Source organism: Protomyctophum bolini (genome assembly GCF_963924005.1).
Source record: "Protomyctophum bolini genome assembly, chromosome: 13".
Taxonomy (NCBI): domain Eukaryota; kingdom Metazoa; phylum Chordata; class Actinopteri; order Myctophiformes; family Myctophidae; genus Protomyctophum; species Protomyctophum bolini.
The window spans coordinates 29,575,888-29,589,899 of NC_137874.1; the positions used below are offsets into that span (position 1 = coordinate 29,575,888).

Below are 14,012 nucleotides of genomic sequence, written 5' to 3' on the forward strand. Positions count from 1 at the left end.
CCAAAGGCATAATCACTAATCAGCAGTCCTCTTTCCATTTGTTGAGTAGGAAGATAATAGCTAATAGGGCTTTCAATCATCCAACTCAGCACTCCTGCTCAGAACTTACAAAACTAATACTTAGATAATTAGCTCAATAGCAACATGGTATTATATGTATTAATGTATGTATTCACTATGAATACCTGAATTACTATATCCGAGAGAGGCATGTTTTTCAAATAAACATACGGGAATATTGTGTAATTCCAAAAAGTTGATTACATATTGCATAGTCCAGATGAACAGAGAGCAAAGCAACACTTTATTCTTCAGCATGTACTAGTTGTTGGAATGGAATGTTAAAAATCATCATTCTGTATTTCTTGTTGCAAAAAGCACATCTTTCAAGGTGTAAAATAAGCTGAGTTATGACAATGTGTTTTACGTCATCAGATTGTCTTTCAGAAAATAAGTACAATCACTATCAATCCAAATATAACCTTATACAGTATATGTTTTCTAAACAATGTTCTCTCAAGACTTCCACTTCCATCACAGACAAGATTATCTGATGTTTTCACTTCTTTTCAACAAGAACACAAACCGCATGGAAATCACATACAGTACATATATAATATAATCTTCCCCCCCAGATATAGATAAATTCTATTTATTTTTAAAATTTTAAAATGTACATGAAATTATATTTTAATGCATAACCAAATTAAAATGTTTATTTTTTTCTTTTACAAGAAATTGGAGGCAACATAAAAGAGAAGAATGACATTCTTTGTTGAGATCATTTAGAGAAGTATTGGTCAGGCATTTCATTCACCTGGGAAAGCAAGGTGCTACAAACAACAACCACCAAAGACAGTTCACCAGACACCTTCATGGGGATTGGACCAAAGCACCTTTCTTTGTTAAAGCAAAACGATAAAAGAAATTAAAACGGAAAACTGCTTCAGGGAGATTATACTTCTTTTTTCTTTCATAACCACTTGAACCATGGGTGAACATTTGGCAAAAATAGCAGATCTACAAGCTCACAACTCGTAGCGATGTGTTGTGAGTTTGCAGGTCAGCTATTTTCAGTGAAGCGATTTGGTGTAAAGGGGTAAATGAAAGGGTCTACCATAGACCTCTGGGGGATATATAGGGTTTAAGTGGTTAACAGTTCTGGTATATGCTCTTCACATTTCTTCAACATCAACCATATGACATATCCCCACTTCCAAGAGAGACATACATATTATGGCTAAGTTGTTGACAGTGTTCTCTTTCAAGTTAAAATAGTTAAAAGGTGAATTTATATGCCGATAAGGCAGATCGGGAGCTTGGTTAGCTATACTTATTTTAAATTCTGTATCTCCTAGTAGTCGGAGCTTTTGAGTGCAGATAAGGGTACAACCCTTTTAAGAGAAATAAACATGGAATTCAGCCACATGCTTTCAAATAGTAATCATATATTTAATTGATATACATATATTGCCACCATTGGCACATACGATATTGCACACAGTGATGAAATGTTGCACAGAAAAAATATATATTTATATATTCTTTATGGGCAAAAACATTCCAATATTACAAATAATGTGGAATAACGCTGAAAAGGTAAAACAAAAAACAAATAAAATACATGCTACTCCCCATTAGTTGAGCGACTTACAAATTACACATTGACTACCCAAGCCATAGAACTAGCATTTTAAGGGGGCTCCAACAAAGAGTTTGAATAGTTCAGGGCCACAGTGATGTTTTCCGTCAGCCACTGCTTTCCCTCCAGCCACGTGTGGCTTGTGCAGAGCAGACTCTTCTGCATCAACTCGCATCTAGGTGACCACCCCCCCTTCCATGTTTACAAGTCGGCTGATACTTGGATGACTTGGGGGAAATGGGGATGGCAATGAGGTTAGGGAAGGAGGTAGGAGAAAATAATTCTGCTCCTGTTTTTTTAGTTTTTTTTTTACTAAAAGGTTTATAATAAACCCTTTAAATAGCACCACAAGTTGTGCACTAGCACACAAGGGGACATACTAGGGGGCCAAGACAAAAATGACAAAATACATAAAAAAAACTAAAAGAGGCAATAATAAGAACCCAAACTGCGATCCAAAGCACCAGGCCAGCGTGTAAGCATGCGGAAGTGTGTAAGGCACCAGGTTGTTTATTATGCTGAAGAGGACGCTCCCAGTCGGGTATCATTTAGGCTATACCATTGGCTCCAAAAATAGGTGGTCAAGGACAGTCTAGTCTGCTGGTTTCCAGTCAATCCAAATACGGGAGCAATCATTTAATCGAATGCTGAGGTAAATCTGACCATTATCTGATTGTTGCCAGTGTACTCTGGAGTCAGCTGGCTAAAGTTTATAAAACTGCAAACACATCTATGAGATGCGACTGTACTGGATTAGAACCAGCTGGTGTCTGTGCGTCAAGCCCAACATGTCTAACAATTAAGACCAAGAGGGAATCTCATGTATCCAAGGTTGATGCTCGGGCTTACGAGTCAAGTGCAACAGGGCTAAATTATCAGGTGAGCAATCATGTGCCCAGAATATTCTCAATAAACTTCACCCCTTTTGCTCTGTACCTCGAAGGAATGGCCTATCCTTGTCATTGAACGTAGCATCTGACCAACCGGGGAATTAAATCCGGGTGTGATGGTCATTTTATGATTATTACAGGACTCAAGGTAAGGGACAAGCTCACTCATAAACATTTAAACCACATTGACCATTGCCTTTTGGATGGGAGAATTAATCAAACTCAAATAATTTTGACTAGAATAGAGGCAGATAGAAATTGGTATGGAAGGGTCCTTGAGCCACAAATTTGGGAGACCAACATCAAATCGAGCTTTTAGTGCAGGTAAACATGCAGCAATAGCACTCCTTGGCACCGTTTTGGTTTAGATGACTTTAACAGGTACACATAACATTGTTTCTTCTGTTCAAAAAGTGCTAACCGATCATGCTTATTTGTGTCTGTAGTTCCAGACTAAGCCAATCACCACCTTCGGGTGCTTGTCTTAAGTGCTTTGTGTTAAAAATCTGCAACTTAGGCCATTTGCTACATGTTGCCACTGCACCACCTTTACCGAATATGCATTGAGTACCTTTAACAAAACAAAAAACACATTGCATAACAACGAGACACAAAGGTAGTCTATAATATACTCATCTGCATGGCAACGATTTCAATTGAAACAAAAAGTTACAATATTCATAATTCTTTGAATGCCTCTGGCAAAGGTCATGTCAACATCCATTGACCAGTTCAATATATTTGACTTTTTTTCTTCCTATGCAATGCATATTGCACAATAGATAGAGCACTTAATTTCATTTAATGAAATTGCCTATATGTTCCTTTTTATACTGCATGACATCTAAACCAGTTTTCCAAAGCAGGCCTAGCCCTCATATGATTTACGTGTAAACACATCTCTACTCACAGGTAAATAGGATGGCAAGTACACTGTGACAACTTCTTACAAAGTTTTTTTTTCTTTTGAATTTTGGTTAAAAATTAAAATATCTGATTTGTGCTGAAGTCATTAGCTTACATGAAAAGGACTTTTTTCCTCGGAGCTCCACAATAATTCCATTTGAACATTGCAAACACTTTTATAATAGCTTTGACTTGTACAAAAGTTAATAAGGGAAATAAACACTCAGTTCAATAGTTTGTCAAGTAGGAAACAAGATTCAAATATGTTATTACTTTGTTTAGCAGCCTGTTAACTGTATTAATGGTGAATAGTGGTGTAACATCCAGCGATGGGTGACAACATGTCGTATCTGTCTGTTTGTGTTGGTTTCATTATATCGTGGGTGATGCTCCCTTGGAGTTAGAAACATTACAGTTAAATCTTTAGATTTCTTTTATACAGTAGAGTTTTTTAATTATAATTCTCTTGTTATTTTGATTACTTTTTGCATGTTTCTTTTTTTTTTGCACTATATATATATCAATCCTCGTCTCCATCATCTGCCTGCATCTCCTCTTGTTGCTGCTGCATCTCGCATGCCCGTTTTTCTCTCTGCTTCTCCTGGATCTTCTTCATCTCCTCAGCGTATTTACTGAAAGTATTCCCAAATTTGGACCACACTTTGTATGGCACCGTAATTGAGTTGCGGTACGTGGGCTTCACCTCGCTTACCCTCATGAACACCCCATACTTATTGGATCCGACGTCGAAGAAAAACCGTTTGTTGTCTACAGTCAGTGATGACCCCTCCGGCAACTCTGCCGGTTCGTCCTCCACGCCGTAATCGTCAATAAGTTTCGCCAAGGCATCGCGAAACTCAATAAGTCCCTGGGCAGGCAGAGCGATCGTCTGGCCTTGTGTGGATCCCAAACCGGGCCCCCGGTTAACGGTCTGTCGAATCCTCAGAAAGCGTCCTCTCTGGTTCTCTTTCAGATCCATGTAGTATTTACGATTCTCCCTGACCAAGAATTCGCTTTTAAGAGCTCGCCGGGGCTCGTCTTGTACCAGGTCTGGGTTGCTTGGACCTAACTGGGCATAATGTTCGATGAAGTCCCCCAAGTAGTCACGGAACTCGACTGCCACTGACATGGAGAGAGTGAGGCGGCTCTTGTTACCCCCGGCCCCGACTTCGGCTATCTTTAAGAAGCGGCCTTTTGCGTTCTGCTTTACGTCCAGATAGAAGCGTTTGTTTTGGATGTCAACCCGTTTCGACGCCAGCTCCTGTGTCTCATGCTGGAGCCCGGATGCCGAGCCCGCCCCTCCTGTCGCCAGGTGCATGGGACCGATGCCTGGGCCCGTGGCTGCTCCTCCCTGCTCACTGCCACTGTCTCTGTCCGCCATGATGCTGCTTGCCTTCTCCCTCTGTCTGCTGCAACCCCAGTCAGCTAGCCACGCTGGGAACTCTCGCGAGATCTGCATAGAGAAATAGAGGAAAAACATTGCGGTCTAGCTTTTCCCACCTATGTCAAGCGAGCATAAATAGGGCTTGAGAACTGCGTCATGTGGGACAAGCGTAAGCTTATAACTTCCGGTCAGTGATTTCAAAATAATAGTGAAATTATCAATTCAAGTAATTGTTTTTAGGGTCTCTGCATACACACACGTCACGCACACTACACACACGCACACGCACACACACATTGAAATATTTAAACGATAGCCTACTTGACTTGTATTTTATTAAAGAAGTCAAGTCAACGGGGCTTGATTGGGCTGAAATCTTGCCCAATTTGCAGGCTGGTCATATGAACTTTTTTTTATGGATTTTCCTTTTCAATAAATTATAGAAATATAACAAAGCGTTATTGAGGAAAATGTACCTGTTGACCCTGCAAGGAATATGTTGACCACAAAAAAAATCCCCTTTCCACTGGCAAATTAATCCACATAAATAACCTACCCTTTTCCACTAAGTGGCAAATTAACAACACATTTTTGTACATTTCAGTTCATATTGTGATAGGACCACATTTTCTCCAAACATAATACTCATGAGACAACTTTTACATACATACATGTACATACATGTTCTGCAGACTGCATATATGAAATTACAACATTCTGACCCTTCTGTAGGTGACGGACGGTTTCCTATAAGCTCCAGAACCATGCCTGTCACAAAGTTATACTCATCAGATAACTGTTATAAAGCATTCCTCAATATGTGGTCTGTCTGAAATAACAAGAGTACTTCACATTAGGAGACATGCGACATATAGGAGTAAAGATTTAATCATTTAACAAAGTTAACATTGCAGGAAATTAAGTGAAGCAAAGAAAGAAAATCCCCAAAAAGCTCTCTTTCACCGTTTCGTTGTTGTTTCAAATGGAAACAACAACATTATTAATTACTATCACAAAAGTCATATTGGTCATGGTGTGCCCATTCACTGCCTCTTGGACCTCAAAGTCAAAGAAATGTCTGTGGTTCAAATTAAACCAAAAAGTAAATTAAATATTGTGGATATTGCTCATGTAAATATAGTCCTGTAAATATAAACATACAAACATACAATAGTACCATATATTTCATACTGTGTATGGCCATGCCCAGCCGGCACATTGTTGCATTATTCCCATCCCAATCAACACAGAAAAAACGGACTATGAAACAGAGTTATTACCATACAATAACTCCTTCACAAACTATATTCATCTAGATGAAGATAAATGCAAGTTTTTCAAATATCCTCATATCTATGTCCTCCTTGAGGAGCTGGATGAGTTTTCTTGTGTGACCATATTTTGTGTTATACCTCATTAAGGAATAATGGAGTGTTCTTGAGAAACGTTGTTGTTGGAGCCTTTTGTTTATTCTGTATTTATTTGACGAGGTGCCACCTGGGCATGTGCTGGCCACTCCGATGCCATTGCACGTGTGGCATTACCCTCACGTCCAACTGAGTCACTCTGCGTGTGACTTCACACCGGTTGTGCAGGTATGGCACCCCCATATCTTCAAAGTCTGGTCGGACCCTACAAACCCTCACGTGCGCTTAGATCAGCCAACACAGGGAATTTAGAAGAACATTTCACTAAAAACGCCGGGACAACGCTCCACAGTCCCATGTCCCATGCAAACTATATGGAACGCACTTCCCATTGCAATCAGAACTGCAGACTCACTCCCAATCTTCCGCCGTAGTCTCAAAACCCACCACGTCAGACTCCATTTTAGCCCGTAGCACTTTCGTCGATGACTCTAGGCGTATGCAAAGGCTCAATTTATGTAATTTGGATAGCATTTTGTGTAGACATAGCACTCTATAGTGTATACGCATAGTTTCATAGATATTCCACTATAGACGGATGTTAGGTTCTTATAGCGTATGGTTCTTGATTACTATTTTTATGTATTTGATGTATTACCATGTGTTGGTTGTTCTTGCTTATACTGTAAATCACTCTGGATTAAGAGTGTCTGCTAAATGCCTAAATTGTAAATTGTTGTGCATCACAGAATAAACTAGAACTGCACTCTGTCGAGTGCATACTTGCTTGTTGCACACTAGGCCATAAATGGCCAACTAGTGCGCAAGCAGAGCGCGCAAGTACTTTCGACGCTGTAAACTGTCAAATCTCAGTATCTCTGTGAAGGAACGTTTGAAATGTATAATTATTAGGTGTAACTATTTGCTACCTACCTACTTTATGCATATAAACACCTAGTATTATTAAGTATGGTTCAAGTTTCTATCTATATAAGAAATACAGTTTTATCGATGTAAGAAGAAAAATAAATCATTGATATGTGATGAAAATAAAAGGTATATAAACTGAATTAAAATATGTTATACAGTATAATACTGTATACATATACATATACTATATAGAGTATGTAGTTGTAAGTTGATTAGCGGTATACTGTGGTTACTTTGCGCCAAAAACCGTGCCAGCCAACACGCCATTTGATGCGTATGCAAATAAAAGAGCAGATCTGTGCCTGGTTTGCTGGGACCAGATTACATAAATGACCATATTTCTTATGTCATCATTGAGAGCTAGTCATACATATACACACCACGTACTCTGGTCCCAGCAGATCAGGCACAATTTGCTATTTTATTCTACTGATTATGTATATAGTATACGTATGACTAGCTCTAAATGATGACGTAAGACATACGTATACATATACTATATAGAGTATGTAGTTGTAAGTTGATTAGCGGTATACTGTGGTTACTTTGCGCCAAAAACCGTGACAGCCAACCCGCCATTTGATGCGTATGCAAATAAAACAGCAGATTTGTGCCTGGTTTGCTGGGACCAGATTACATAAATGACCATATTTCTTACGTCATCATTGAGAGCTAGTCATACATATACACACCACGTACTCTGGTCCCAGCAGATCAGGCACAATTTGCTATTTTATTTGACTGATTATGTATATAGTATACGTATGACTTGCTCTAAATGATGACGTAAGACATATGGTCATTTATGTAATCTGGTCCCAGCAAACCAGGCACAGATTTGCTGGGTTTTTTTGCATACACATCAAATGGCGGGTTGGCTGTCACGGTGAACGAAGACCGGGCGAAAATATTACTTGCGCGCTCTGCTTGTGCAAGTAATGATCCCCAGACATTCAGGAGAGAGAGGGAGACTCTTACATGACAGCATATCAACATCATCATCTCTATTCTCTAATCATGATAGTTTGTACCGTCTACACGTCCTTGAGTGTCAGCGTATCCCCAGCAAAGCCACAGAGTTGATGGGTGAACTGCACAAAAACAAATAGAATATAGTTTCAACACGGCAAACTTTTATTTTTTATTTTATTATTGTTGTCTTCTTTTTTTTGCAATTCACTCTGCTGTTGTTATGTAACAAAACAGTTAGGTCACCATGAGGGCCACTACATTCATATAAAAGTAACTTTACACAACTCTCACATTAGTCTTAAGCAAGTGCAGAATCACCATAATAAGTCACAATTAACGTCATAGCTCAAAATGAAATGCCTTATCTTAATTCATATCATAACACACAACTAATTAATTCTGATAAAATATTGAGGATTGCCAGGTAACGGGTGACTCATTTTCTTTACTACCATATATAGCACTATAGGCTACTAATTCACATGACAAATGGTGAAAAGATCTCAATGCGTGTTGTAATAAATTCACATGAAAGTAATAATTTGCACCTTGGGTCCAATTGGCACCTAATTTTCTGCCACACTGTGAGAAATAAATCACATTTTTGTTGCAGACATATTCCTTGCAGCATCAGCTAAACCTGTGGTTATGGAACATATAAACGTGCAATATATATATATAAAAAAGAGACATGATAATCAGTTTTTTGTCAACTACGCTGTTATTTTGAAATGCTTGAACCGGAAATCAAATGCTTACAATCGTCTGACGTCACGGATTTTGTGAATTGTTGTGCCTTGACGGAGCATTTCATACCGGTTGCCGTGAAAGAAACCCATCCAAACGTTGTGGAAGATTCTCGCGCAAGACATGGCTTAAGTCAAGAACATATACACAGCAAGGAATCCATTCATGTCTATATGATGAAACCCTCTCTTGCCCAAAGAAACAAAACAATATTCACCAGGTCTGGCCTGAATTGAACCTTTGAGGTCGTGGGCTGTCATATGTGGTCATGTTTACTAAAAAATATTAGGCCGCAAATGCAATAGCCTAATTATTACTTGTGTTGCCATTGATAACCTAACCTATTGTCATATTAGCTATAGGCCTATACATTTCCCCATGTAGCAATATCGACTATAGCCTACGTAACAAAAATAAACTAGCCTATGCCGTAGCCTATAATGCATGGTCTTTAATGTCATAGTAAGGCCTATGCCTGCATGTTTTAATGCATAATTAACAACATATATTATACCGACTGACATAAGAAACTTATAGATGATAGCATTACACTATGGGGACTAAAACTTCCCGACCTTTTGAGGTAAAATGCCAAACAGTTGACCATAATATATGAAGCATGACCTTGCATGGTAAGTTCCCAAAGTAGCTTTAATATGCTATTGACCAGCCACGTAGAGTCTGTGGGGGCTATGGGGCTATAGCCCCCATGAAGAATTAAATAGCCCCTTTTAGCCCCCATGAACATTTTCGTGGACATTTTATATTAACATTAGTTACATTACAGATTTTCTGACTCTGTCACAGACTGCATACTATGTTACATTCCGAAAATGTGAACCTCTCCACTGGCTGTTCAGAGGTGTTAAAATGGGTTGGGTGCGGCCACCAAGTACTCAAATGCTAATCAGGTTTCTTTTGTTTTCACCTAGCCAGGTATGTATAAATATGCCTACAGTACAGTGTCACTGTGTCAGTGTGATGCTTACTTCATTCACAATGAAACCACCACCAGCTAAGAAGGGTCGCTTCGTCCAGACAGAGGAAGCTACAGTTCTCCAGTGATGCCAGCCTGTCGCCGCTTAAACCTGCCGAAGAAGCTACTATTCCAACGGCACTTTTATCGGGCCGTCGCCGTGTTCTGTCCTTGCCGGGCTCACCGCGCCGTTATATTAATTTTCCAATGTAAATTTCACCCAGATTGGACTCGGTTCAGCGGCCGCATGCTGCTGTCCGCCCCACACACACACACCGACAGTCAGAGAACTGACTCACTAAACAACACTAAACAACGTTGGATTCGTACAGTGCAGAATGCAGATAAGTGTAGGCCTATGTTCTTATTATAATTGTGAGTTTGTTTTTTAACATGCAGCGCGAGTCCACGGGAGCCGATCTACAAGCTCACAACGCGTTGCACTGCGAGTAGCCTAGAGAAGGCTGTCAAGTGAGCAGCGCAATCGCGCATGCTATAGAAATATCCTAATAAATAAATAAAAAGGTGTCGCTTGCAGGGGCAGTTTCCTTATGGGACTTGCCTCTAGAATGCATGCATAGGCATGCAAGTGCACTCGGCATTTATATATCATATATATAGACTAGTACGAAGTATAATTAAATGATCACAGGCATTTCTAGGTCTAGGTCGGGACACATGAAATCCACGTAAATGCCTTTCCGCTAGCTTCAAGTCATTATATCAGCGTAAACGCGAGAAAACATCAACTTCTTTTTTTTCACCGCTGGGGGGGGGGGGCGGGGCCGGGGGGGGAGGCGGGGCTGCGGATAGCCCCCATGAGGATCATCAGAACTATTCGGGTCTGCTATTGACCAAAAGGCCTATAAGATTTCCCCATGCAGCAGGTGAGGCTGCTGTGGCTGCATTATTATACACTTGAATGCATAGCCGTCCGTATTTAGATAAATTGTTAAACAAAACTCCCATTTTGTCCCCGTTTTATTTTTCTTCTTCTTTTTTCATGATTTATTTTAATCATGTTGTCACTGTGTCTTTCGTTTGATGTAGCCTACAGTAAATCCACTGTCTCTTCTAGGAAACGATTACACCACAACATATCGCCTAAAACTGATATTGAAACTATACAAGCTCCTGGAGTCCTTTTAAACTCCGTGGTATCACTATGAGCAGCACATTGATCCTGATGTGAACTGCAATAATATATATTCACCAGCAACATGTCTGGTAAACATACTGTTTCCCTTGTATTGTGTGATTCAGAAATGTTGAGTTTTCAGAGCTGCATGAGATGAAATGACACAAAAATCCGGTGAAATGCCTACTTTGTCATTTCCTGCATATATATACAGTACATTGGTTTTAAGGATAGACGAAGTGTATAGCCATTTGTATTGCTATATTTATTGTATCCTATATTGCCTAAATGTATAGGAAATTCAAATCGAACGAGCATTTAAGTCATTTTGTAACATATACACAAATCACATAGCCTACACAAAATTCCGCGAGTTTTCTCAACTGGGCTATACAGGGAAATAAGACACACCATTTCATGCAGCAGCTATAATCTACGCCAAATTTAAGCAACAATTTTGCGTTATTTATTATTTTTTAGGTCAAAACAATGCATTGGTACTTTTTTATTATAAGCACGACTCACGATCTGTGCTGGCCTATATGAACCAGACCGGTGGCCGCCGCGCCGCCCATGACGTTGGGCTGCTGAGTGAGGAGGCTCTTATAGGTCTGATGAAAACAGATGCATGGGTATAGTAAACCATAAATTAGACGCATATGCATGTTGAAAACAGTTTGTTAATTAATCATTAATTAATATCCTGATCTATTTAACCAGCATTGAAGACTTTCTTCTTTCTTTGGCGTTTTCTAAAAGGTCAGATATAGGCTTAAAGGCCCGACAGTTAATCCCAAAGTTTATAGTGAAAAATGTCGGCCTTTGACTGCGTTTTCCTATAACCTATATATAAACTACCGGTATAAAAACATATTTTGAAAGCTATATTTATATATTTTTTAATGCCTTATAAGTTTCTCAAAGCATGGGTTTACTTTAAGATATATAAACGAATTCATAGCACAAAGAAATTAAAATTATGTCTTAAGCCATAGCAAGAAACTTGACAGGCATAACTTACATTTTATATCCTTGAGGCTATATTCAATTGATATAGTCTACATCAAACATTCTGAATTAACGCAAAACTTTTTATATGCATATTAGGCATAAACAAATATAAAATGTCCGTTGCCATATAAATAGCAACACAATAGAGACGCAAATATTTCTGTAAGAATACATATTCTGTAAATGTAAAATTTTGCCTATTTAAAATAAAATTACAGTCTTGTGCTGAAATTGTCATTAGGGCGAGTATATTGTAACGCTTACTTTAGATCCAAAGGGCTGGCGGCTGGCCTATAACGGGTATTTCTATATAACGCCTAATCTTCCACAAAACTGCGCTATAGGCCATGCCACCATATACAATCATTCATTGAATCGTTGAGTTGTTGGATATAGGTGCATATATTGTTGGACGTGTAGCATTTATGGTATTATTTTAATTTCGACACATTTTCGGTCGGGGTTTTGACAGGAATGCGTGATTGTTGATGTGGAGACGGGGCCTCGTGGTTGGTTACCTGCTGCGACTTTCCTACCGCTACTTTTTAGATTCATTGCAATTTGATGGTCCGTGTTGCAACGGTGTGTTTGGGGAGGTTATTGATTTTTGTAATAGGCAGCGGCTATACATTTAGTTAACTAACTCCTATTAGACTGGCTGGCTGGCTCATATTTGAGCTCATAGCCTTATAGCCTGGCTAAATTGTGTGTGTGTGTGTGTGTGTGTGTGTGTGTGTGTGTGTGTGTGTGTGTGTGTGTGTGTGTGTGTGTGTGTGTGTGTGTGTGTCACTGTGTGTGTGTGTGTGTGTGTAGGCTATTTATTTATTTTGAACAAAGACGTGATACTGACAGTTATCCAACAGTTTCAACATATGACCAATTAGTTAAATGTAGCCTATATACTTATAACTAATTGGGCATGATGTTTAAAGTGTTTATTTATTATATGAATCACTCCAATTAACTTGATATGGGTCAGCCAACCAAATGGGTTCCATTGGGGTTTCACAGGTTTTCAGAGATAAAAAAAAAAAAAAGCATCCGCAATGCAACTGGTGCATGTCCTTTGAAATAATATTGAAAAGGCTGAGAAACACTGGCCCCATATAGCCTACGGACGCATGTTTCCAGAGATGTCATGTCATTGCAGCTTGACCACATCCGAAAGTTTGATTTGTTTATTTATTTATGTATTGCGCCGTATCCTGGTACAGGAATGCTGTGCTGTGCTATATAGCCGAGCGCCCGAGCCTATCGCGTCTCTCCGCCGTCGAATGTCAGCCGTGTTCACACACTGCTATTACACGATGGCATGTTCCTGCGACCCTGGCATAGCAATGAAACACGATTGGCTGCAGCTTAAGGACACTTTTTGATTGCAACTGTAACATTGAGAATGACATGTTTAAAACACATCGTCGTCTATATATAGCCTATACCCGGCAAGCAAGAAGAACGCAATAATAATATCTTACCCTGCTGGAACGGCACGCGGAAAGCCTTACAGCCCCGGTGCCGTCTTGCAGAGAGAAGAAATAACGTTCCAAAGATCAATAATGACGACGTCGGGCCTGCTGTCTGTCAACACGCATTCACCTCAAAGATGGAACGAAACAGCGCGTCGTGGCATGGAGAGAGAGAGAGAAAGGGAGAGAGACGAACTCACGCACGCACACGAGCTCACGCTTCACCTATGATGTCAACACGCACCGAGTGAACCCATTAACGGACATGCGCATCATCGCACTGTTGCTTCACCACCAGGAATTGCTGCTGTTCTTCCACATAGTCCTAAAGCCCGATCTATGCTAGCCTGCTAGTGCTACTGTACTTTGTCGTAGCGGCGGTGTCGAGTATAGCAGACCATACATTACAAAGTATCCTATTAAAATGAGGCTTAATATGCTAATAATATGCCTATTTTATGTAGCCTATATAGGCTATACTCCGGCGCGCCACGGTTGTCACTTGTCGACTGAAAGTAGCCTAACGCGTTGCGCGCACACACACACAGTCTCTCACACACGCACACACACACACACACACACA

At 39.8% G+C, this 14,012-nt stretch overlaps 1 protein-coding gene across 2 annotated transcripts; it reads right to left on the bottom strand.

Moving 5' to 3' along the window:
* Nucleotides 1-701: 701 nt before the first annotated feature.
* puraa (purine-rich element binding protein Aa) lies at nt 702-13,658 on the bottom strand. Of its 2 annotated transcripts, XM_080780147.1 has the most exons (3): nt 13,439-13,658; nt 8,151-8,210; nt 702-4,891 (listed from the first exon to the last, which is right to left on the bottom strand). In XM_080780147.1, exon 3 carries the CDS (start codon nt 4,817-4,819, stop codon nt 3,959-3,961), a length of 861 nt encoding a protein of 286 aa, XP_080636273.1. In that variant the 5' UTR covers nt 4,820-4,891; nt 8,151-8,210; nt 13,439-13,658; the 3' UTR covers nt 702-3,958. The 2 variants fall into 2 exon arrangements, with proteins under 2 accessions (XP_080636273.1, XP_080636272.1); XM_080780146.1 differs by lacking the exon at nt 8,151-8,210.
* Between the last annotated feature and the right edge of the window lie 354 nt (nt 13,659-14,012).